The 26,069-nt window shown below is 48.2% G+C and overlaps 1 protein-coding gene and 1 pseudogene across 7 annotated transcripts in view; one reads left to right on the forward strand and one right to left on the reverse strand.

Annotated features, from left to right (window-relative positions):
• LOC135045518 (complement receptor type 1-like) overlaps nucleotides 1–26,069 on the forward strand; it is a 537,897-nt gene that overhangs the window by 322,566 nt on the left and 189,262 nt on the right. For all 7 annotated transcript variants that reach the window (XM_063955306.1, XM_063955305.1, XM_063955309.1 and 4 more), the window contains one exon: nucleotides 21,298–21,477. In XM_063955306.1, the coding sequence (XP_063811376.1) occupies nucleotides 21,298–21,477 (180 nt within the window). The remainder of the gene's footprint in view (nucleotides 1–21,297; nucleotides 21,478–26,069) is intronic.
• Nucleotides 11,691–11,809, reverse strand: LOC135052637 (5S ribosomal RNA; annotated as a pseudogene).

Here is a 26,069-nt window from a genome sequence, read left to right on the forward strand (position 1 = left end):
GACCATGGGGAGAGACGGGCTCCGCAGGAGACATGGGCACTTTAAGAAAGAATTTAGTTCCTGGTGTGCACTGGCTCCTCCCTCTCTACCCCTCCTCAAGACATCAGTTTGATTCTGTGCCCAGAGGAGATGGGTGCTTTTCAGTGAGCTCTCCTGAGTTTGCTGATAGAAAGTTTTTTGTTAGGTTTTTTATTTTCAGGGAGCTCTAGTGGCAACAGACTCCCTGCATCGTGGGACTGAGGGGAGAGAAGCAGCCCTACTCTCTGAAGCTAGGTCCTGCGTCTTAGGCTTCTGGACACCATTAGCTCCAGAGGGATCGGTACGCAGGATCTCACCCTCGCCGTCCGTCCCAGAGCCGCGCCGCCGTCCCCCTCGCAGAGCCGGAAGACTGAAGCCGGGTGAGTATGAGAAGCAAGAAGACTTCACAGGCGGCAGAAGACTTCGTGATCTTCACTGGAGGTAACGCACAGCACTGCAGCTGTGCGCCATTGCTCCACACACCTACACATACTTCGGTCACTGTTAGGGTGCAGGGCGCAGGGGGGGGCGCCCTGGGCAGCAATTGGGACCTCATTCTGGCAAATGAACACATATATACAGCTGGGCACTGTATATATGTAGGAGCCCCCGCCAAAGAAATAAAATTTAAACGGGACAGAAGCCCGCCGCCGAGGGGGCGGGGCTTCTCCCTCAGCACTCACCAGCGCCATTTTTTCTCCACAGCACGCTGAGAGGAAGCTCCCCAGGCTCTCCCCTGCTGATACATGGTAGAAGAGGGTAGAAAAGAGAGGGGGGGGGGGGGCACATAATTAGGCGCAAAAGAAGCATATAAACAGCAGCTACTGGGTTAACATTAAGTTACTGTGTTATTCCTGGGTTATATAGCGCTGGGGTGTGTGCTGGCATACTCTCTCTCTGTCTCTCCAAAGGGCCTCGTGGGGGAACTGTCTTCAGAAGAGACATTCCCTGTGTGTGTGGTGTGTCGGTACGCTTGTGTCGACATGTCTGATGTGGAAGGCTATGTGGGAGAGGAGCGGGAGCAAATTAATGTGGTGTCTCCGCCGACGGCGCCGACACCTGATTGGATGGATATGTGGAAGGTTTTAAATGATTATGTAAATTCCTTGCATAAAAGATTAGACAAGGTGGATGCATTGGGACAGTCAGGGTCTCAACCCGTGCCTGATCCTATGCCGCAGGGACCGTCAGGGTCTCATAAGCGCACACTATCCCAAATTGTTGACACAGATACCGACATGGATTCTGACTCCAGTGTCGATTACGATGATGCAAAGTTACAGCCAAAAATGGATAATCACTCCGATATATGATTATAGCAATTAAGGAGGTTTTGCACATCACAGAGGAAACCCCTATCCCTGACACAAGGGTTTATATGTATAAGGGAAAGAAACCTGAGGTAACTTTTCCCCCCTAACATGAACTGAATGAGTTACAGTATGTGAAAAAGCTTGGGAATCTCCAGATAAAAAACTGCAGATTTCCAAACGGATTCTTATGGCGTATCCTTTCCCGCCAACTGACAGGTTACGATGGGAATCCTCCCCTGGGGTGGACAAAGCTTTAACACGCTTGACCAAAAAGGTAGCCCTGCCGTCCCAGGATACGGCTACCCTCAAGGATGCTGCTGATCGCAAACAGGAGGGTACCCTGAAGTCCATTTATACACATTCAGGTACCTTGCTCAGACCGGCAATCGCGTCGGCCTGGGTCTGTAGTGCAGTAGCGGCATGGACTGATACCTTATCAGAGGAGTTTGACACCCTAGATAGGGATACTGTTTTATTGACTCTGGGGCATATTAAAGACGCTGTCCTTTATATGAGAGATGCTCAAAGAGACATTAGTCTGCTGGGTTCTAGAATAAACGCTATGTCGATTTCTGCCAGAAGGGTCCTGTGGACTCGGCAACGGACAGGTGATGCCGACTCAAAACGGCATATGGAGGATTTACCTTACAGGGGTGAGGAATTGTTCGGTGAAGGTCTCTCGGACCTGGTCTCCACTGCTACGGCTGGAAAGTAAAAATTTTTGCCTTATGTTCCCCCACAGCCTAAGAGAGCACAGCATTATCAAATGCAGTCCTTTCGTTCACAAAGAAACAAGAAAGTCCGAGGTGCGTCCTTTCTTGCCAGAGGGAGGGGCAGAGGAAAGAAGCTGCACAATACAGCTAGTTCCCAGGAACAGAAGTCCTCCCCGGCCTCTGCAAAATCCACCGCATGACGCTGGGGCTCCACTGGCGGAGTCGGGGCCAGTGGGGGCGCGTCTTCGGAATTTCAGCCACATGTGGGTTCACTCCCAGGTGGATCCCTGGGCAATAGAAATTGTGTCTCAGGGTTACAAGCTGGAATTCGAAGAGGTGCCTCCTCGCCGGTTTTTCAAATCGGCCCTACCGTCTTCCCCCCTAGAGAAGGAGATAGTGTTAAATGCAGTACAAAAAATTTATCTTTAGCAGGCGGTGGTCGAGGATCCCCTCCTTCAACAGGGAAGGGGTTATTGTTCAACCATGTTTGTGGTTCCGAAACCGGACGGTTCGGTCAGACCTATCACTGACCTGGTCGAAGGGTGTTGTGGACTCGGGGCTTCTTCCGGTGACTGGGAAGAGGAACCGCTACTGGGTCGCAATAGAGATGGCCGGATGTAGGTCTTCTTCATACAGGATGAAGACGGTAAGCAGGAAGCACGGAGGAATGATGAAGGTCTCCTGAAAAACAAGACTAGTAAAAGTGCTAAGTGCTGAGGTACAGAGGTGCTGGTATTATTGAGGTACTGAAGGCACTGAGGTGCTGAGACACCGAGGTACTGAGGTGCTGAGGTTCTGGGGTACTAAGGTGCGGAGGCACCGAGGTGCTGAGGTTCTGTGGTGCTGAGGCACCAGAGTGCTGAGGTTCTGAGGCACTGAGGTACTGAGGTGCCGAGGCACTGAGGTGCTGATGGCACTCAGGCGCCTTGGTGGCACAGAGGTGCGTGATGGCGCTCGGGCGCTTGGAGGCACGGAGGTGCGTGATGGCGCTCGGGCGCTTGGAGGCACGGAGGTGCTTGATGGCGCTCGGGCACCTTGGAGGCACGGAGGTGCGTGATGGCGCTCGGGCGCTTGGAGGCACGGAGGTGCGTGATGGCGCTCGGGCGCTTGGAGGCACGGAGGTGCGTGATGGCGCTCGGGCGCTTGGAGGCACGGAGGTGCGTGATGGCGCTCGGGCGCTTGGAGGCGTGAGGAAACACTGAGACACTGGAGACACTGGGGACACTGGAGACACTGGAGACACTGGAGACACTGGAGACACTGTAATACTGGAAAGCACAGCGGAAACAGGAACAAGGGAGCTCTGGAGATCACTGCTTCTGACAAGCAGAATGATGATACACAGGCGCCGGCTCCCTGCTCGGCGTCTGGCTTTGAACCTCCCGCCTTAGTCTGATTGGCGGAGCGGGCAGATGACGTCAGCCCCGCTCCGCCTACCTAATCTAGAGCAGCATGGCGGCGCCCTCGCTCCGGGAGCCGCCGGAGAGACCCGCCGACCCGACGCCGGACCCCCGAGGCCGCCGGAGGGGAGAGACGCCAGGCCATCCAGGACACCCGCAGAGGCAAGCGCGGCCGCCGCTGCCCGCGGGGTGTGACAGTACCCCCTCCTCCAGGAGTGGCCCCTGGACACTTTCCGGGTTTAGTTGGATGTCTGGAATGGAAGATTCGAACCAGTCGGGGAGCCATTACCTCAGTAGCATCGATCCAACTTCTCTCTTCAGGACCATAACCTTTCCACTCTACCAAGTACTGTAATTTTTTATGAAAATAACGAGAGTCAAGAATAGCTTTGATTTCAAATTCTGTCCCAGCTTCAGACACTGTAGTAGTTGGCCTAGGAGATGCTGAGTGGAACCGATTTAGAATGAGGGGGCGGAGGAGAGAGACGTGGAAGGAGTTTGGAATTCGAAGGTGGGAAGGCAACTCCAATTTGCAAACGACCGGGTTCAAGACTTGCCGCACTGAGAAAGGACCAATGAACCTTGGGGCAAATTTCATGGTGGGTACTTTCAAACGAAGATTGCGGGTAGAGAGCCATACCTTGTCACCAACCTTATATTGAGGAGCTGCTCGTCGTTTCCTACCCGCAAAGAATTTATAGCGACCGGAAACCCTCTTAAGATTGGCATGAACTCGGCTCCAAATTTGAGTGAAATGTCGGAGAGTTGAGGCTGCAGCAGGAACTTCTTCTGGAGGACAAATGGGCAACTCCGGAACTTGGGGATGAAATCCATAATTAATAAAGAATGGAGACTCACCAGTAGAAGAATGATAAAGATGGTTGTGGGAAAACTCAGCCCACGGCAACAACTCCACCCAGTTATCTTGAGAAGGGGAAAGGTAAATACGGAGAAAAGTCTCTAAATCCTGATTGACGCGTTCAGTTTGCCCATTAGTCTGTGGATGGTAAGCAGAAGAGAATTTGAGCTTAATTTGTAGAGTTGAACAGAGGGCTCTCCAGAATCTCGCTGTAAACTGTACTCCCCGATCTGAGACTATTTCCAGAGGTAACCCGTGCAGGCGGAAATGCTCTTGGATAAATAACAGGGCCAACTTGGAAGCGGAGGGTAATCCGGTCAATGGAATAAAAGGTGCCATCTTAGAGAATCGGTCAATGATCACCCGAATGGTGTTATGACCCTTAGAGAGCGGTAATTCAGTAACAAAGTCCATCGAGATATGAGTCCAAGGCCTTTTAGGAATGGATAAAGGATGCAACAAACCCGCAGGCGGCAGACGTGGAGTTTTGTGCTGAGCACATTGAGGACACGAATTGACATACTCTTGAACATCTTTTTTTATAGTGTCCCACCAGTATGATCTTCGCAGAAATTCCCACATTTTCTGAACTCCCGGATGACCAGAAAACTTAGAAGTGTGTGCCCACTGCAACAGTTTCGGTCGAAATTTAACTGGTACCGACATTCTTCCAGGAGGAGGACCCAACCTAGTGGGAGCTGCAGAAATAGAGATGGGACTGAGGATTAATGCCTTCCCCATTGTATTCTCCTCATCGGAAGCCATCACTGAACGGGATAGGGCATCCGCCTTGGTATTTAGAGTTCCAGCCCGATACTTGATGATAAAGGAAAATCTGGTAAAGAAGAGCGCCCATCTTGCCTGACGGGGGTTCAAACATTGGGCCGTCTTTAGATACAGTAAATTCTTGTGGTCCGTAAAAATTGTAATTAAGTGTTTAGCACCCTCCAGAAGATACCTCCATTCTTCCAACGCAGATTTAATTGCCAGTAGCTCTTTGTCTCCGATGGTGTAATTTAGTTCAGCAGGGGAGAACTTGCGAGAATGAAACCCACACGGATGCAACTTCCCATCTGAGGCGTACTGCGAGAGTACAGCACCTATGCCTACCGTGGAAGCATCAACCTCCAAAAAGAATGGTTTTAGGAAATCTGGCTGCTGAAGTACGGGAGCAGATATAAAGGCGGTCTTCAACTGTTTGAACGCTGCTACTGCTTCAGAAGGCCAATTGCTTGGGTCAGCCCCTTTTTTAGTCAGAGCCGTAATAGGTGCCACGATGGTAGAGAAACCTCTTATAAATTTCCGATAATAATTTGCGAATCCTAGAAATCGTTGCACTACTTTTAAGGAAAGAGGTTGAGTCCAATCCCGGATGGCCGAAAGTTTCTCCGGATCCATACGCAATTCAGTTCCAGAAATAATGTAGCCCAAAAATGAAATAGAAGGAACCTCAAAGGTGCACTTGGAGATCTTGCCATAAAGATGATTCTTGCGCAACCGAAGGAGTACTTCCTTAACCTGTAGTCGGTGCTCAGAAAGATTCTTTGAAAAAATCAAAATGTCATCCAAATAGACTACTACATTCAGATACAACATATCCCGAAAGACTTCATTAATGAATCCTTGAAAGACAGCGGGGGCGTTGCTGAGGCCAAATGGCATTACCAGGTACTCATAATGCCCGTCTCTCGTATTAAAAGCCGTCTTCCACTCATCTCCTTGACGAATACGTATCAAGTTGTATGCTCCTCTTAAGTCAAGCTTAGTAAATACTCGAGCTCCACGCACTCTATCGAAAAGCTCTGTGATGAGCGGCAGAGGATACTTGTTTTTAATGGTGACTTCATTTAAACCACGATAGTCAATGCATGGTCTCAGCCCTCCATCTTTTTTCTTTACAAAGAAGAAGCCAGCTCCCGCTGGAGAAGTGGAGGGACGGATGAAGCCCTTCTGCAAATTCGACTTGATGTACTCAGACATAGCTTGTGTCTCTGGAACCGACAAAGGATAAGTGCGACCTCGGGGCGGTATTTTCCCAGGAATGAGCTCAATGGGACAGTCCCAAGCCCTATGCGGAGGTAATTTATCAGCCGCCTGTTCCGAGAAGACATCCAAAAACTCTCGATAAGCCTCAGGAACTAACTCCACGTCCAACTTGGCCGATGCACGGAGTGGAACGACAGGATTAAGACAATTCAATCGGCAGAAAGGACTCCAAGAAATTATTTGTGTCGACCCCCAGTCGACATGAGGGTTGTGTAGCCTGAGCCAGGGAAGACCCAAAACGAGATCATGAGACATTTCCTAAATAACTAGAAACTTCAGTTGTTCATGATGTAAAGCTCCCACTTGTAGCTGAATTGACTCAGACTGACTCGTAATCAAGGCGTTAGGAATTTGAACCCCGTTAATGGCTGTAATAGTAATAGGTCGCTCGACGAACTGTAATTTCAAACCCAAACTCTGGGCGCAGGAAAGAGAAATAAAATTCCCCGCAGCACCTGAATCCAAAAGAGCCATAACGGTCTTGACTCTTGTTTTAGTAGACAAAGATACTGAGAGTAAACAGTCCACTTCTGGAGAAGATTGAGAAACCACACCCAGCTTGACTTCCCCGGAACAGGCTAGGATTGCCCGTTTCCCGGGCGAGCTTTGCAAGACTTGAGGAAGTGATCCGCGGCTCCACAGTAGAGGCAAAGTTTGTTCTCACGCCGACGCTGTCGCTCCTCTGGAGACAGTCGAGACCGATTAATCTGCATGGGTTCGTCTGGAGCTGTCGTAACCGATGGTTTAGACGGAGGAGCCCGGAATCTGCACCGATCAGACCGAGAACGTTCGCCAACTCGTTCCTGCATGCGGAGATCCACTTTCACACAGAGCGAGATCAACTGTTCCAAAGAATCTGGCAAATCTCTTGTAATCAATTCGTCTTTAAGACGGTCGGACAGCCCGTTCCAGAAAGCGGCCCGTAAGGCATCATTATCCCAGCGCAATTCGGAAGCTATGGTCTGAAAATGAATCACATACTGACCCACTGAACGAGAGCCTTGTCGAACTCTGAGAAGATCTGAAGAGGCAGCGGCCGTTCTGCCAGGCTCATCAAAGATCCTGCGGAAAGATGAGATGAAATTAGTGTAGTTGGAAACCAAAGGATCAGATCGCTCCCATAAAGGAGACACCCATTCCAACGCTGAACCCTCAAGCAAGGAAATAATGTATGCTACTTTGGATCGATCCGTGGGAAAATTGTGTGCGAGGAGTTCAAACTGCACCTCGCACTGGTTAAGAAAACCACGGCAATTCTTCGGGTTGCCGTTGTATCGAGAGGGAGTGGGAAGCTGAAGGCGTGACCTGGTACCGGACACTGCGTGAGCATTAACAGGAACGACTACCGGAGTGGGTACTGGAGCTGGAACTGGAACTACTGAAGCCAGGGAAACCTGAATTTGATCCAACCTGCCGGATAGTTCTTGGAGATACCGCATCACCTGGTTTTGCGCCGCTTCCTGACTCTGAACACGGGAAACCAGATCTTGGATGGCACTTGCTTCTGGGTTCCGATTCCCCGGGTCCATGAGGCCTGTGTATACTATCACTGACCTGGTCGAAGGGTGTTGTGGACTCGGGGCTTCTTCCGGTGACTGGGAAGAGGAACCGCTACTGGGTCGCAATAGAGATGGCCGGATGTAGGTCTTCTTCATACAGGATGAAGACGGTAAGCAGGAAGCACGGAGGAATGATGAAGGTCTCCTGAAAAACAAGACTAGTAAAAGTGCTAAGTGCTGAGGTACAGAGGTGCTGGTATTATTGAGGTACTGAAGGCACTGAGGTGCTGAGACACCGAGGTACTGAGGTGCTGAGGTTCTGGGGTACTAAGGTGCGGAGGCACCGAGGTGCTGAGGTTCTGTGGTGCTGAGGCACCGGAGTGCTGAGGTTCTGAGGCACTGAGGTACTGAGGTGCCGAGGCACTGAGGTGCTGATGGCGCTCAGGCGCCTTGGTGGCACGGAGGTGCGTGATGGCGCTCGGGCGCTTGGAGGCACGAAGGTGCGAGATGGCGCTCGGGCGCTTGGAGGCACGGAGGTGCTTGATGGCGCTTGGGCGCCTTGGTGGCACGGAGGTGCTTGATGGCGCTCGGGCGCTTGGAGGCACGGAGGTGCGTGATGGCGCTCGGGCGCTTGGAGGCACGGAGGTGCGTGATGGCGCTCGGGCGCTTGGAGGCACGGAGGTGCGTGATGGCGCTCGGGCGCTTTGAGGCACGGAGGTGCTTGATGGCGCTCGGGCGCCTTGGAGGCACGGAGGTGCGTGATGGCGCTCGGGCGCTTGGAGGCACGGAGGTGCGTGATGGCGCTCGGGCGCTTGGAGGCACGGAGGTGCGTGATGGCGCTCGGGCGCTTGGAGGCACGGAGGTGCGTGATGGCGCTCGGGCGCTTGGAGGCGTGAGGAAACACTGAGACACTGGAGACACTGGGGACACTGGAGACACTGGAGACACTGGAGACAATGGAATACTGGAAAGCACAGCGGAAACAGGAACAAGGGAGCTCTGGAGATCACTGCTTCTGACAAGCAGAATGATGATACACAGGCGCCGGCTCCCTGCTCGGCGTCTGGCTTTGAACCTCCCGCCTTAGTCTGATTGGCGGAGCGGGCAGATGACGTCAGCCCCGCTCCGCCTACCTAATCTAGAGCAGCATGGCGGCGCCCTCGCTCCGGGAGCCGCCGGAGAGACCCGCCGGCCCGACGCCGGACCCCCGAGGCCGCCGGAGGGGAGAGACGCCAGGCCATCCAGGACACCCGCAGAGGCAAGCGCGGCCGCCGCTGCCCGCGGGGTGTGACAAGACCCATATTGAATTTAAAATCTCTGAACCTATACTTAAAGAGGTTCAAGTTCAAGATGGAATCGCTAAGAGCGGTCATCGCCTGCCTGGAAGGGGGGGATTTTATGGTGTCACTGGACATAAAGGATGCGTACCTTCATGTCCCCATTTATCCACCTCATCAGGCGTACCTAAGATTTGCGGTACAGGACTGTCATTACCAATTTCAGACGTTGCCGTTTGGTCTCTCAATGGCTCCGAGGATTTTCACCAAGGTAATGGCGGAAATAATGGTGCTCCTGCGCAAGCAGGGTGTCACAATTATCCCATACTTGGACGATCTCCTCATAAAAGCGAGATCAAGAGAGCAGTTGCTGAACAGCGTATCTCTGTTGTTACAACAACACGGCTGGATTCTCAATATCCCAAAGTCGCAGTTTGTTCCTACGACTCGTCTGCATTTCTTGGGCATGATTCTGGACACGACCCAGAAAAGGGTTTATCTTCCGATAGAAAAAGCCCAGGAACTTATGACTCTGGTCAGGAACCTTTTGAAATCAAGACAGGTGTCCGTGCATCATTGCACTCGAGTCCTGGGAAAGATGGTGGCCTCATACGAGGCCATTCCCTTTGGCAGGTTCCATGCGAGGACTTTCCAATGGGATTTGTTGGACAAGTGGTCCGGATCACATCTACAGATGCATCGGTTGATCACCCTGTCCCCCAGGGCCAGGGTGTCACTCCTGTGGTGGCTGCAGAGTGCTCACCTTCTCGAGGGCCGCAGATTCGGCATTCAGGATTGGATCGTGGTGACCACGGACGCAAGCCTCCGAGGTTGGGGAGCAGTCACACAGGGAAGAAATTTCCAGGGTCTTTGGTCAAGTCAAGAGACTTGTCTGCACATCAACATCCTGGAACTAAGGGCCATATACAACGCCCTACGTCAAGCGGAGGCCTTACTTCGCGACCAACCAGTTCTGATCCAGTCAGACAAACATCACCGCAGTGGCTCATGTAAACCGCCAAGGCGGCACAAGGAGCAGAGCGGCAATGGCGGAAGCCACCAGGATTCTTCGCTGGGCGGAGAATCATGTAAGCGCACTGTCAGCAGTGTTCATTCCGGGAGTGGACAACTGGGAAGCAGACTTCCTCAGCAGACATGACCTACACCCGTGAGAGTGGGGACTTCATCCAGAAGTCTTCGCACAGATTGTGAGTCGGTGGGAACTGCCACAGATAGACATGATGGCGTCCCGCCTCAACAAAAAGCTACAGAGGTATTGCGCCAGGTCCAGAGACCCTCAGGCAGTAGCGGTAGACGCCCTCGTGACACCGTGGGTGTTCCGGTCCGTCTATGTATTTCCTCCTCTTCCTCTCATACCCAAGGTGTTGAGAATAGTAAGAAGAAAAGGAGTGAGAACAATCCTCGTTGTTCCGGATTGGCCATGACGGACCTGGTATCCAGATCTGCAGGAAATGCTCACGGAAGATCCGTGGCCTCTTCCTCTAAGGCAGGACCTGTTGCAACAGGGACCCTGTCTGTTACAAGACTTACCGCGGCTGCGTTTGACGGCATGGCGGTTGAACGCCGGATCCTAGCGGAAAAAGGTATTCCGGTTGAGGTTATCCCTACGCTGATAAAGGCTAGGAAGGAAGTAACAGCAAAACATTATCACCGTATATGGCGAAGATATGTTTCTTGGTGTGAGGCCAGGAATGCTCCTATGGAAGAATTCCATCTGGGCCGTTTCCTTCACTTTTATCTACTAAAGGTAGTTCCGCAACAGGTTATTGTATCAGACACTGACCAAAAATAGATCTAAGTCTGAGACCGACTTGTGGCTAAAAATGTACACAGGGTGTACAAAGCTAATTACGCGTCGGTGGTGCTCCCAGAGTCAGTGGGTTTAGGCAGCAAAACAAAAGAGAAGAAAGACTCTTTGTTGGGGCACTCTTAATTACAAATTAGACACTAAAACTTAACTTTTAATGAGCCTAGTAAAATATAGTGACTCTAATGTGTACATAAAACATAGATATCAATATTAGTGCATGTTCATCATGCTACTCTTATAAGAATATATACGTGGAATGCCTTGGTGAAAATAATTTATTGTTAATGCGTCGAACTGGGAAATACCTGTCTATAATGTAAAACAGGTTATATTTTTAATCCCAGCGGGATTAGTGACTCGGTTTAGCTTCTCCGTATTATAAATGCTCAAAGGATGGAAAGAATATCATCTAGCGAGTAAAAAATGTTGCCTATATAGGTCCTTAATCATCAACTGCTCTATGTTTGGGCAGTGATGTTACCAAAAGGCATTTGTTTTTATAATTGTTGTATAATTAGACTTTTTGCGACAGGCAAATAGCTGAAAATACGGGGTGACTGATTTAATATGAGTATGAATTTTTAAAGATAACAATGTAACATAGTCAGCAATATGTGTATATAGATAGCATATTACACAATCACAGAGTAAAATATTTAAATTCAAAGCAGATAGAAAAAAGAGAGATAGAATCAAAGGAGAAGGGGTGTCTTACTTCTGCTGTTCAGCTGGGTTGTTTACTGCACCTGGTGTTCACTGTTGGTCCCCCATACAATTACTGACCAGGCCTGCCACAGATTTGCTTCCAAGATCGGACGAGATCAGGCGTATTCTGTGGAGTATGGCCGTAATCTGCTGAATGAGAGAGTATGACTACCTAAGTGCTTCTGCTGTCCAGATTAGTGGATGAGAGAGCATTGAAAATATACAGAATATAGTTTAATATGTGAGTAGAAAAGATGATGCTTTTTTGACTGGTATTGTCACTGAAGCTCCAATCTCTATATTATAAATACAGTTTGAAACCCATGCTGTTATGTTTCCAATGATGAATCAGCCAGTTAAAAGCAGGAAACAATTTTTTAACAGTTAAATACTGTTAGAGCATGAAAAAAATTGGTTAGATACTTATAGGTAAAGCTATTTATATAATCCTGTCAAGGCTTGTTCCCATCAGATCACAGATTCTTTATCGAACAGGTTTGTTATATGCTTCACAAATACATGTTTTAACTAATAGAATTAGTATATATATTACAATTGAAAGATTATATCAGAGAAAATTCATAGTTCAAAGTCCATGATGAGGAAAAGCTATCATTATATAGTTAATGCATAACAGTTATGAGCAAATTATTTGTCAACCAAGTTTTTCAGGTAGCATTAATAACTGATGAAATCAGTGTTTTTATCTTTGCTACCCAAGGAGATAATAGGTATTTCCTATTATTACAGATGTTTGAGCATTAAATACAGGAGATAATTGTAATAATACAAAAAAAGGTTTGGGAAAGATAACAGAGTAAATTAAATCATATGGCCCAAGTGGGCGCTTACTAAACCGATGTGTCCCTTGTGTGGGGGTGGGCTGCGCAGTCCCACTGGATCCCACTAACCAAACGTCCCGTTTCACCAATGTATAGGCTTGTTCACGCTGATAAAGGCTAGGAAGGAAGTAACAGCAAAACATTATCACCGTATATGGCGAAGATATGTTTCTTGGTGTGAGGCCAGGAATGCTCCTATGGAAGAATTCCATCTGGGCCGTTTCCTTCACTTCCTACAAACTGGAGTGGATTTGGGCCTTAAATTAGGCTCCATTAAGGTCCAGATTTCGGCCCTATCCATTTTCTTTCAAAAAGAATTGGCTTCTCTCCCAGAAGTTCAGACTTTTGTTAGGGGAGTACTGCATATTCAGCCTCCGTTTGTGCCTCCGGTGGCACCTTGGGACCTTAATGTGGTCTTGGGCTTCCAAAAGTCACACTGGTTTGAACCACTGAAAACGGTGGAGTTGCAATATCTCACTTGGAAGGTGGTCATGTTATTAGCCCTGGCTTCGGCTAGGCGAGTGTCGGAATTAGCGGCTTTATCATATAAAAGCCCCTATCTGGTTTTACATATGGATAGAGCGGAATTGCGGACACGTCCTCAGTTCCTGCCAAAAGTGGTTTCATCCTTTCATATGAACCAACCTATTGTGGTGCCTGTGGCTACACGGGACTTAGAGGATTCCAAGTCCCTTGATGTGGTCAGGGCTTTGAAAATTTATGTAGCCAGGATGGCTAGAGTCCGAAAAACAGAAGCACTGTTTCTTCTGTATGCAGCCAACAAGCTTGGCGGCCCTGCTTCAAAGCAGACTCTTGCTCGCTGGATCTGTAACACGATTCAGCAGGCGCATTCTACGGCAGGATTGCCGTTACCTAAATCGATCAAGGCCCATTCCACTAGGAAAGTGGGCTCTTCTTGGGGGGCTGCCCGAGGGGTCTCGGAACTACAGCTGTGTCGAGATGCTACTTGGTCGGGTACAAACACCTTTGCAAAATTCTATAAGTTTGATACCCTGGCTGAGGAGGACCTCATGTTTGCTCAATCGGTGCTGCAGAGTCATCCGCACTCTCCCGCCCGTTTGGGAGCTTTGATATAATCCCCATGGTCCTTACAGAGTCCCCAGCATCCTCTAGGACGTTACAGAAAATAAGATTTTACTTACCGGTAAATCTATTTCTCGTAGTCCATAGAGGATGCTGGGCGCCCGTCCCAAGTGCGGACTTCTTCTGCAATACTTGTATATAGTTATTGCTTCAATAAGGGTTACGTTATTGTTGCATCGGGCGTGAACTGATGCTATGTTATTGTCATACTGTTTACTGGATTGTTATCACAAGTTATACGGTGTGATTGGTGTGGCTGGTTTGAATCTTGCCCTTGGATTAACAAAAATCCTTTCCTCGTACTGTCCATCTCCTCTGGGCACAGTTCTCTAACTGAGGTCTGGAGGAGGGGCAGAGAGGGAGGAGCCAGTGCACACCAGGAACTAAATTCTTTCTTAAAGTGCCCATGTCTCCTGCGGAGCCCGTCTCTCCCCATGGTCCTTACAGAGTCCCCAGCATCCTCTACGAACTACGAGAAATAGATTACCGGTAAGTAAAATCTTATTTTTCTAGACAATCAAGCATACCCCACCCACAATCAAAAGAGTGGTTCTGTGTACATAAAGGTTTCTTTTTACAAAGTGATGAACCCTTCACCAAATAATTTTCACGTCAGTGACGTACCATAACTCACATCAAACAGTGGAAAGACAATGCACATCAAGGTATCTTTTGAAATGTTGATTTAGCTGTGATTTTGCGTACCACGCTCACTGAAATAGCGGACTTTCTACTCCTATCTGGGTTTCTTTTAGTACACCTCTGTAGGATATGTTCTCTCTCCGGAATTTTCACAGCATATGTGTACCATGTATAGAAGATAAAAATAAAATCCAATGTGTAGTGTCGTTATTTTAAAATTAGGACCAGTATGTAAACAGAATGTTGGAGTGTTTAGGTAAGCGTACCCCACTCACAGTGAAAAATCAAGATCTGTATATGTAGCAGTTTCTTTGTGGGTAGTGACTGACCCTCCACCCAAGGATATGTAGATTTTAGTTGCGTACCATAACTCACATATAGGGGGTCATTCCGAGTTGTTCGCTCACTAGCTGCTTTTAGCAGCATTGCACACGCTAGGCTGCCGCCCTCTGGGAGTGTATCTTAGCTTAGCAGAATAGCGAATGAAAGATTAGCAGAACTGCTAATAAATAATTATTTGCAGTTTCTGAGTAGCTCCAGACCTACTCACAGATTGCCATCAGCTCAGTCCGTTTAGTTCCTGGTTTGACGTCACAAACACGCCCTGCGTTCGGCTAGCCACTCCCCCGTTTCTCCAGACACTCACGCGTTTTTCCCTGACCCGCCTGCGTTTTTTAGCACACTTACGGAAAACGCTCAGTTACCACCCAGAAACGCCCCTTTCCTGTCAATCACTCACCGATCAGCAGAGCGACTGAAAACTAAGCGCATGCGCAATTAGCAGCAAATCGCAGCATAGCAAAAATCGGAATGACCCCCATAGTGTAGAGGAAATCAACACATAAAGGTATCTTTTTTGTGTGACATACGATTTGTATAGATTCTGCATACCACACTCACAAGAAAAATAAATTCTCAAATCCTATCTGGGTTTCTTTGATTTTCTTTCAAAAAAGAGGAACCACTTCTCTTCAAACATCCATGTTATATATCAGACAACTCAAAAAGATGGATATTTGGGGAATAATATCAGTCCAAAGAAGGTGTGTGTGTATAGATAGATAGATAGATAGATAGATAGATAGATAGATAGATAGATAGATAGATAGATAGATATAGATATAAATAAAATAAATATTTTGTACAAGCATATAAAAAGTGCCCCATAGTTGGGGAACAATATATACAGAAAAAATATGTGAATAAATAAAAACACAATAAAAAAGGATGTTTGTATTAGCAAGACTGCCAAGGCATCGGAAAAAGCAAAAAAACAATCTATGGAACCCGGACCATAAAAAAGTTTTGGATGATCAGTTACCTTAGCAGTACAGGCCAGAAATCAAGAATCAACATCAAAGGAACGTATTGATTTTCTTTTTTCTCTTTCTTATACATGATGTATATATTCTAGAAAACTAGCGCCCATAACTGTGCCATCTCTTCATACCACATTGGTACTATTCCTATTGGGAGGTGTTTCCTCCCTCCGGGACTGCTACACCGGGCTGCAATTAGCAGAGAGCTGGTTGAAGCTGATGCAGTCCATAGAAGCTTGGGGTTTGCGCATGCACAGTACCATCACCACTACTGTGCATGCGCCGGTCCCGGCATCTATGAACTACATTGTACATATGCCTGGACCCAGCCGGGGACCATGGAGGAAAGACCCAGCAGCGGGGACCAGGGAGGAGGGACCCAACAGCACGACCAGTGGCAGCCCCCTTCCTCCATTGAGATAGGAGCCGCTGCTGATACTGTATAACAAAACAAAAAAAGTTATATTTTGCAAACACAGTAAGATGAGCGCTATCCTCAGTCTGCGCCCTCTTAACAGTGTTGTAGGCCCTGGACAAAGCAAAGCACTGGGGTCCCTACCTACCCACGAGATTAAATGAAAAAACAAATCAGAACTTACCCCTCCTGTGGCCCCAAACAATCTTTCAATATGGTTCCATTAGTGAATAGCTGTCAGCACTAAGATTGGTGGATTGCTCCAGACATCCACCAATCAGCATGCTGACAGACATTTACTGTCTGGCTGCAGGCTGGGAGGCAGGTACAGAATGTTGCCTGGAGCACTAATTGTAATTCACATGAGAGCAGCTGGGCAGCATTCTCTACCTGTCAATCAAGAAGCTCTGGAGGCACACGCTTGGTGAAAGTAGTCTCTAGAATTGTGGGTCCCTGGGGAGCTGCTCAGTGTGCCTATATATTAACATGGCCCTGGGGGGGGGGGGGGGGGGGGGGTTGTGATGCTGGGCTGTGAAATCATACAACCACACTACCAGTATACACTAACTGGCCTAAAGGTGCAGCAACTGACAGTTTACAGGTAAAACGCTGCTGGCACACTGAGCTTAACTAGTCTTTATCTGGCATAGTAATCAGGGCCGGCTCCAGGCATGTTCGAATAGAGCGGCCGAGCAGGGCGCCACCCTTAATGGGCACCGCGCACTGGCGCCGCCATATTCGAGCCTGGAGCCGGCCCTGTGCAGCATTACCCGGCCTTGAACTCTTGTGTGTCAGTGTGCGCTGAGCGGCACCGGTGTCTAACATCAGATGCCAGCGCCGTGCAGCGCGCATAGTGCACACAACCGCTTTGGAGGCCGCCCGTCCGCCCGCCGGCACCCAGACCCGCACCCGCAGACAGTGTGGTACCCACGTTTGGGATACCACTACTAATCCCATCATGGCCTTAACTGCAGCCAGCGCAGCCCAAGGAGATCAGGCGCTGACAGTGTTAAAGAATCCCCTCTCCGGTTGCCTAGCAACAGCCCATGGAGGGAGTTGAGACGGGGAGGACTAGGACCCAGCAATTCCCAGCCAGGAGGGAGAGAGCGGGAACCCCTGATGCCCAGTGGATTGGAGGAGAAGTTGGCGCGGAAGGAGGAGGAGGAGCTGACCGGGAGAAATAAAAGGAAAAAGTGCGGCTGATTGGGGGATGCGCCGAGAGAGGGAGAGAGGACGGAGCGCGGCTGAGAGGAGGGCTCCTGCAGAGAGCCGCACGTGGGGGAGAAGCTGCCCGACACAGCGACAGCAGGGGAGCAGAGGACCGCGCCAGCGTTAAGCCTCCCGTCACCGCCGTCTCACAGGAGTGAGAGGTGCCAGCGGAGAGAGGGCCACCAGCCGGGTAGCAGGTGAATCAGTGCCTGCGCCCGGGGGTCTGTCCGGGGAACACCTGACACGCAGTAGCAGTCCATCACCGCCGCAGCACCCAGTGAACTCCCCGGTGGTCTCCCAGGAGGGGGGGGGCAGAGAGAGCAGTGTCACGCTGCAGAGCCGCTGCAGTGAGCGGAGAAGAGGAACGCGATCAGTGCTGCCAGGACCAGTGAGAGGAATCCGGATCCCTGCAACCTCACGTGACAGGTACCTAGTCCATCTCATCCACAATCCTCACACTACTGGCTCATAATATTGTGCCCCATCAAAAAGGGGGTGGGTCTGACACTACAAGGGACTCACAGGGAACCAGGGGGACGCCCCTGATCCAAAGTGCCTCAGGAAGCAACTCCATATTAAAGCACCGTACCACAGTTCCCAGTGGTGACGTCATATATGTATATATAGGCGAACTGTGTCCAACCCTGACCCCTTCACTAGAGGTCGACACGAGACTGTACGCTGCCGAACCCCCTTACTTTTCCGTGGATACAAATACGGTCAATACCGTTAGCCATGGCTGCCGTGCTATACCACGAACAGTTAGTTTTGCACACCTCCTACGAATACTTACGCAGGTATTGTGGGGGCATTTATGGATGGCACTTTGTGGGGTCATATCTGCACTGTGGGGGCATGGCACTGTGTGGTGTCATATCTGCACTGTGGGGTCATATCTGCACTGTGGGGGCATATATGCACTGTGAGGGCATTTATCTGGCACTGTGGGGGCATTTATCTGGCACTGTGGGGGCATTTATGTATCTGACACTGTGGGGGCATTTATGTATCTGGCACTGTGGGGGCATTTATTTATCTGGCACTGTGGGGGCATTTATCTATCTGGCACTGTGGGGGCATTTATCTGGCACTGTGGGGGCATTTATGTATCTGGCACTGTGGGGGCATTTATGTATCTGGCACTGTGGGGGCATTTATGTATCTAGCACTGTGGGGGCATTTATGTATCTGGCACTGTGGGGGCATTTATGTATCTGGCACTGTGGGGGCATTTATGTATCTGGCCCTGTGGGGGCATATCTAGCACTGTGGGGGCATTTATGTATCTGGCACTGTGGGGGCATTTATTTATCTGGCACTGTGGGGGCATATCTGGCACTGTGGGGGCATTTATGTATCTGGCACTGTGGGGGCATTTATGTATCTAGCACTGTGGGGGCATTTATGTAACTGGCACTGTGGGGGCATTTATGTATCGCACTGTAGGGGCCTTTATTTATCTGGCATTGTGGGGGCATTTCTGGTACTGTGGGGGCATTTATGTATCTGGCACTGTAGGGGCATTTATGTATCTGGCACTGTAGGGGCATTTATGTATCTGGAACTGTGGGGACATATCTGGCATTGTGGGGGCATTTCTGTATCTGGCACTGTAGGGGCATTTATGTATTTGGAACTGTGGGGACATATCTGGCACTGTGTGTCCATTTATGTATCTGGCACTACCGGGGGATATGCCATGTGTTGCTGGCACTGCTGGGGGGCATGTCATGTGTAGCTGGCACGGCTGGGGAGCATATCATGTAGTGTTCCCGCTAGGCGTCTGTGGCTAGGCAAAGTGTCTAACGTGCTGTGCCTGGCGCAAAGTGTCTAACGTGCTGTGCCTGGCGCAAAGTGTCTAACGTGCTCTGCCTGGCGCAAAGTGTATAGGAGGTTCTACCTGGTGCAATGTGTATTAACTGCACTACTGTGTGGTGTAATGCGAATTGCCACTATTATGTGGCCACGCACCTTCCCCACGAAGCAACGCCCCCTAAATTTTTGCTGCGCGCCTTCGCCGCGCACAGTCCATGCTTTGCCATGTAGGTAGATGAGCACCAAGCATTACAGTATGTACATCACTTTGCCCTCCTAACTTAAAAATGTACCCTCCCTGTGATCAGCACCCTGCCCTAAAAAGTGAACACTATCATGTGTAGGTGGCACTGCTGGGGGGGGGGCATATTGTGTGTAGCTGGCACTGCTGGGGGGCATGTAATGTGTAGCTGGCACGGCTGCGGGGCATGTCATGTGTAGCTGGCACTGCTGGGGGGCATATCATGTCTATCTGGCACTGCACATTATGTGTATCAGGCACTATGGGGGTCATTCCGAGTTGTTCGCTCTTTGCCAATTTTTGCTATGCTGCGATTTGTTGCAAAATGCGCATGCGCAAGGCACACAGGGCGCATGCACTTAGTTATTTAACTAAAAACTTAGTAGATTTGCTGTGGATCCTGCGGCGCTTTTCAGTCGCACTGCTGATCGGTGAATGATCAGCAGTGGAAAGGGGCGTTTCTGGGTGGTAACTGAGCGTTTTCCGGGAGTGTGCTAAAAAATGCAGGCGCGTCAGGGAAAAATGCGTGAGTGTCTGGAGAAACGGGGGAGTGGCTGGCCAAACGCAGGGCGTGTTTGTGACCTAAACGGACTGAGCTGATCGCAATCTGTGAGTAGGTCTGGAGCTACTGCAAAGAATTATTTATTAGCAGTTCTGCTAACCTTTCGTTCGCTATTCTGCTAAGCTAAGATACACTCCCAGAGGGCGGCGGCCTAGCGTGTGCAATGCTGCTAAAAGCAGCTAGCGAGCGAACAACTCGGAATGAGGGCCTATACTGGAGACATTATGTGTATCTGACACTATACTGGAGACATTGGGGGTCATTCCGAGTTGTTCGCTCGTTGCCGATTTCCGCTATGCTGCGATTTGTTGCAAAATGCGCATGCGCAAGGCACACAGGGCGCATGCGCTTAGTTATTTAACTAAAAACTTAGTAGATTTGCTGCGGATCCTGCGGCGCTTTTCAGTCGCACTGCTGATCGGTGAATGATTGACAGGAAAGGGGCGTTTCTGGGTGGTAACTGAGCATTTTCTGGGAGTGTGCTAAAAAAACGCAGGCGTGTCAGGGAAAAACGTGTGAGTGTCTGGAGAAACGGGGGAGTGCCTGGCCGAACGCAGGGCGTGTTTGTGACGTCAAACCAGGAACTAAACGGACTGAGCTGATCGCAATCTGTGAGTAGGTCTGGAGCTACTCAGAAACTGCAAAGAATTATTTATTAGCAGTTCTGCTAATATTTTGTTCGCTATTCTGCTAAGCTAAGATACACTCCCAGAGGGCGGCGGCCTAGCTTTTGCAATGCTACTAAAAGCAGCTAGCGAGCGAACAACTCGGAATGACCCCCATTGTGTGTAAGGAACACTACAGTGGCTGATATGTGTAAGGCTGATAATTGTGTGCATAGAGGGGGTGTGAAAATATATTTATTTATAGTCTAATAATATGAAGTTATGAGGCCACACCCACTTTTCCTGGACCGCGCGCATAGGGGTTGGGGGGGGGGCGCTTTTACATGTTCTTGCTCAGAGAACTAGTAGGCCTGGAGCCGGCCCTGATAGTAATAATAGTTCCAGGCAGGAATTCAATTAGCCCCATTACTTTTTGGGGAGAACAAATAAGGTTTTATCCTGAATTTTGCCTGATAGCTTCAGGCAATTCAAGTAAACCCCATTTTTTCTTCTGAAAAATGGTCTGTTTACGGGTGTTAACACATAAGATCCATGATAAATTCCTAAACCTATGTGTTAACGCGTGCCATGGCCCCGTGAACAAGTCATTTATTGCACATTTTTTGGGGGGTCTGCTCAGAAAAGATATACGCAATAAGTGCAACACTTTAGGGCTAATTGGATAGTCCCGGGGGGTTCAATTATCACAAAGTTACTTACTGCAGGTAATTGAATTACTGTCCTAGTGTGTTTCTTAATTGTAAAATAAATATATGAAAATAGAATAACACAAGCCTCTACAGAACACAACTTTTAATATTGGTTACATAAAACTATGCATTTTCTCATGTTTATTGATATGTATGTGTTTGTTCTTTACAGCCATTAAGTGTCCAAATCCATCTGTACCCCATGCAAGGAAGTTATATGGATATTTACACACGTACGTTTGGAGTTCCGCTGTGAAATTTGCTTGTTTTCCAGGCTACGTGTTGAATGGATCTGACATTGTAAAATGTAACATAAATAGTCAGTGGGAGCCTGAGCTGCCAACATGTACTGGTAAGTAGTCATTTGAAAGTATATCAACACACAAAAAAAAGTAAATGTAAAAAATTACATTATATTATAGAATTATACAAAGCACTGTAACTGCTGTAATTGGCACACTGTCTCATACCATAACTAGGGATGTGCACTGGCTCAAATCTTGAGTTTTAATTTTGGATCTGTATCTCCTTCGTGTTTTGGATCTTGATTGGTTTTCCCCTTGTGGGTTTCGGTTTTGGATCTGGATTTTTTTTTTAAATCACAAAAATAGCTAAAATAACAGAATGTGGCCTGTTTTCGTTCCTACAGTATTATTAGCATAAATGACATTAATTTCTACTATTTCCAGTCAATTTTAACCACCTCACAGCTCACAATATAATTTTCATCCAGATTAGTCCAAAAGGTTGAACCGAGGTAGCTGGATGGCTAATATAAGCGACAGCAGTGGGCGGTAGACAGGATAATATACTACGCAAAAAAACAGTAATGCTCCGAACAGCACATAATGCAAAAATGGAATTGTCCTTGGGCCCTCCCAACCACCTTAATGTTGTATAAATTAAACAGGACATGCAGTTTAGCAAATCAATCATTTCAGAGACTGTCACTTGTGTCTGAAATTATTGGTTTGTTTGGGCCCCCACAAAACAAGCTGACAATGGGCAGTGCACAATGTGTCTCTACATAGGCAAGATGCATCATAAGCATTTGATTCCTCATCCCCATCAGTGTGTACAGTACATCCTCTCCTTAACACAATATTATTTTGTCCCCACTGGAATACACTGTATTAGGTGCCTCTTTTATTTTGTGGACGTAATTTTCGGTAAAGTCCCTTCCCGAGCACTTGGTAATTCATTGTCACACTCGCGGCGCTGCGGCTGCCGCGCTTACAGCTCCGGATGCGCTGGGTCTCTTGGCGGCCGCCGCCCCCGGTGGGCACCTGTTGTTGCGTCTTGCTGGCGCTGCCTCCGGCGGGTTCCCGGGGTGTGGGCGCCGCCATTGCGCCTGGCGTTCACGGGAGCGTGGTGGGCGAGTGACATCATCGGCCCCTACCGCCAATTGTGAGAGAGCGGGAAGTTCAAAGGAAGACGCCGTGCAGAGCTCCGGCGCCTGAGTATCGTCTCTTCTATGATCACCAGTGCTAGCAGCGTTCAGTGAGTTCTCTAGCTGAACGTCTCCTATGTACCAGCGTTTACAGAGTATCACTCAGTGGAACATTCCTTGTGCTTCCAGCGTTTGCAGAGTATCACTCAGTGGAACAATCACTGTGCTACCAGTGTTTGCAGAGTATCACTCAGTGGAACATTCCTTGTGCTACCAGCGTTTGCAGAGTGTCAGTCAGTGGAACAATCACTGTGCTACCAGCGTTTGCAGAGTATCACTCAGTGGAACATTCCTTGTGCTACCAGCGTTTGCAGAGTGTCAGTCAGTGGAACAATCACTGTGCTACCAGCGTTTACAGTGTATCACCTAGTGGAACATTCACTGTGCTACCAGCGTTACAGTGTATCACTCAGTGGAACAATCACTGTGCTATCTGCGTTACAGTGTATCACTCAGTGGAACATTCACTGTGCTACCAGCGTTACAGTCAGGGCCGGCGCCACCACTTGGCAGCTTTAGGCAGCTGCCTATGGGCGGCGTCACTTGAGGGGCGGCAACGCTGAGCAGTATGAAATAGTGAGTGACAGCCAGGATGATGTGTGTTGCGCTGACCGGGAGGAATGTGAGACACCTGCTCCATGCTCACCCTGGGTCGGATCTGCCGGGTGGGGGCTGTAGTGGAGCCGCATGTCTGTGTCCTGTACCGCCTCCCCCTTCTGCCTTAGCGCTCGTCCCACCGCTTCCTTCCCCTGACCCGTCACCCGAAGACTGGGGAAAAGACGCGATTTGTGATCGCGAACACAGCTTCCTCTGCAGGAAACTCTTGGTAGTCAAGCCAGCGAGCAGAGAGTGGTAGCTGCGGTGTATGCACAGCAACAGCAGCAGCTCTCTTATGTCCTCACAAGTCCCAGTTAGCTAGCAGTGTCTCCCCTCTGTATCCCCAGGTATGTGTGCACTATATATATTTGTGAATGTATGTATAGTATGTGTGTGTTGTGTAGTGTGACTGTGTGCAGTCTGTGTATTCTCCCCCCACCCCCTCCATAACACAGTAACTTTCCCAATAGTAGCACTCCAAGTATACACTGTAACAAGACTTTCTGGTGGTCAGCTTCTAGTCAACGTTTCAGTGCACTAATGTTTTGGCATTTTCATCATGTTCTTGAAACATTGACTATAAACTGATTACCAGAAAGCCTTATTATATGGTTGGAGTGCCGCTACTTTGGAAGGATATAGTGTGTGTGTGTGTGTGTGTGTGTGTGTGTGTGTGTGTGTGTGTGTGTGTGTGTGTGTATATATCTATATATATCAAGAATGAATATTTGGCCCTCCCTAATAAATTATGTTACCAGGTGCCCTCCACAAAGTTGTATATATATAATCCACGGAAGGCAGCGGCACTTCGGGATTTGTTGTGATGAAAAAATTGTATTACACGTTACACCATGCTTGTGTAACTTTTAATACAATTTTTTCAGCACAACAAATCCCGCAGTGTTGCTGCCTTCCTTGGATTATTTATACAGTGGGGATCGAAAGTTTGGGCACCCCAGGCAAAAATTCATTTAAATGTGCAAAAAGAAGCCAAGGAAACATGGAAAAATCTCCAAAAGGCATCAAATTACAGATTAGACATTCTTATAACATGTCAAAAAAAGTTTGATTTTATTTCCATCATTTACACTTTAAAAAGAACAGAAAACAAAAAATGGCGTCTGCAAAAGTTTGGGCACCCTGCAGAGTTAATACCTTGTACTGCCCCCTTTGGACAGCTGAGACCTAAGGATAAGCAGATAAGCTTTTTATATTTTTATAATTGTACGGGTCCACCTTATATCCTCATTGTACTGTATGTCTGTGTTATTAAAAATATTTTTTTTTATAAAAATACTACACTATGGGCATTATTCCCATCTGTTGGGAGCTCTATTTTTAAGGCATTCCCAGCAACCCAAGAGAAGATCTACATAGAGAACCTACTACATGTGAACAATTTGACCACTGAGGGTATTATTATATATTGTATCATTCTCTGGGTCAAAGGCACTACTTTTTACACCAGCAACACTGGGTGTTGTTTTGCACCATTTGATGCATGCTTTCTAAATAGCATCTATATCACTACACATGAGCACTATCACTCCACGCAGTGGAAATACTACACTATCACTGTTCATCAATTTGTTTTCCATATTCTGGCTGCTGTATTTGGAATATTGGAGAACTTGGATGACCGAGTAACCAGGACGACTCTAACTTCTAAAGGCACCTTTATGAGCTGAAAATCCGTAGGTTTCCGGTACGCATATTATATCACTATCCGCATTTGGAGAACTTTGAATCACTGTAGGCGCTGGTTCCTACCTCTTGTTTTATATATATATATATATATATATACTCGGAGTCTTGCAAGTCAGTGCAGTAATCAGTGTTTAATTATTATCATTTGCATTGTATCCTGAAGATGGGAATACAATTGATAATTAAATGCTGATTTCTTTCACAGATCTGCTAGACTCCGAGTGATATATATATAAAGCGAGCAGAAAAGACAGGCACTCCACTTTTGCATGTACCTGGGTGCCCTCCCTGGAATTGTCAATTCCACACATTGTACACATATGCAGAGATAGCTTTTCAACATTTTAGATGCTTTAATATTGCATCTTGGGGGAATAGATGCAATGCTAAAGATACAATATTAAATCATCTGAAAACATTGTAAGCTATTTCTGCGTTTTTTTAAATGCATGGAGTGGCGCTAATTAGTACAGGAGTATACAGTATCTATCAATGTCTCCCTAATCAGAACCCCTAACCCTAGTACCTTAACCCAAACTGATAAACCAACAATAATAACCTATTCCTAATACCCTAAACCCATCCCCCATACTAACCTAATACCCTAGCTAAGACTGCTAAAATAACCCTAATACCCTCACCTTAATATCCTAACCCAATCCAGTAACTAACCCCTAACCTATCCTGAATACTCTAGTCTCTAACCATAGGAGCAGACTGGATAGGCCATAATGCTCTTATCTGCCGTCAACTTCTATGTGAAGAAAATATTCTTTTGCGCGGCACAAACTCACATTTATCAGGCAGTTATTTGGAACTTATAAGACGCCGCCTCCGCACATTTACACCTGAGGGGGTGGCTATTGAAGGGGGGAGGGGGGGAGAGGGGGACTGCGCTGAAGATTTGCCTAGGGCGCCGAGAAACCTTGTACCGGCCCTGGTTACAGTGTATCACTCAGTGGAACATTCACTGTGCTACCAGCGTTACAGTGTATCACTCAGTGGGACATTCTCTGAGTTACAGTGTTTCTCTTAAGGGGACACCTCCTGTGTTTCCTGTATTACATGATATCTCCAAGTGGAACGCCTTCCATACTTCCTGAATCTTAAATCCTCATTCATTTCTTCAACATCGCTCACAAGCTTCTCATTCTTCAAACATCGCTCACAAATTCTTCATTCTTCAGTGT

This window comes from Pseudophryne corroboree, chromosome 2 (assembly GCF_028390025.1).
Source record: "Pseudophryne corroboree isolate aPseCor3 chromosome 2, aPseCor3.hap2, whole genome shotgun sequence".
Taxonomy (NCBI): Eukaryota; Metazoa; Chordata; class Amphibia; order Anura; family Myobatrachidae; genus Pseudophryne; species Pseudophryne corroboree.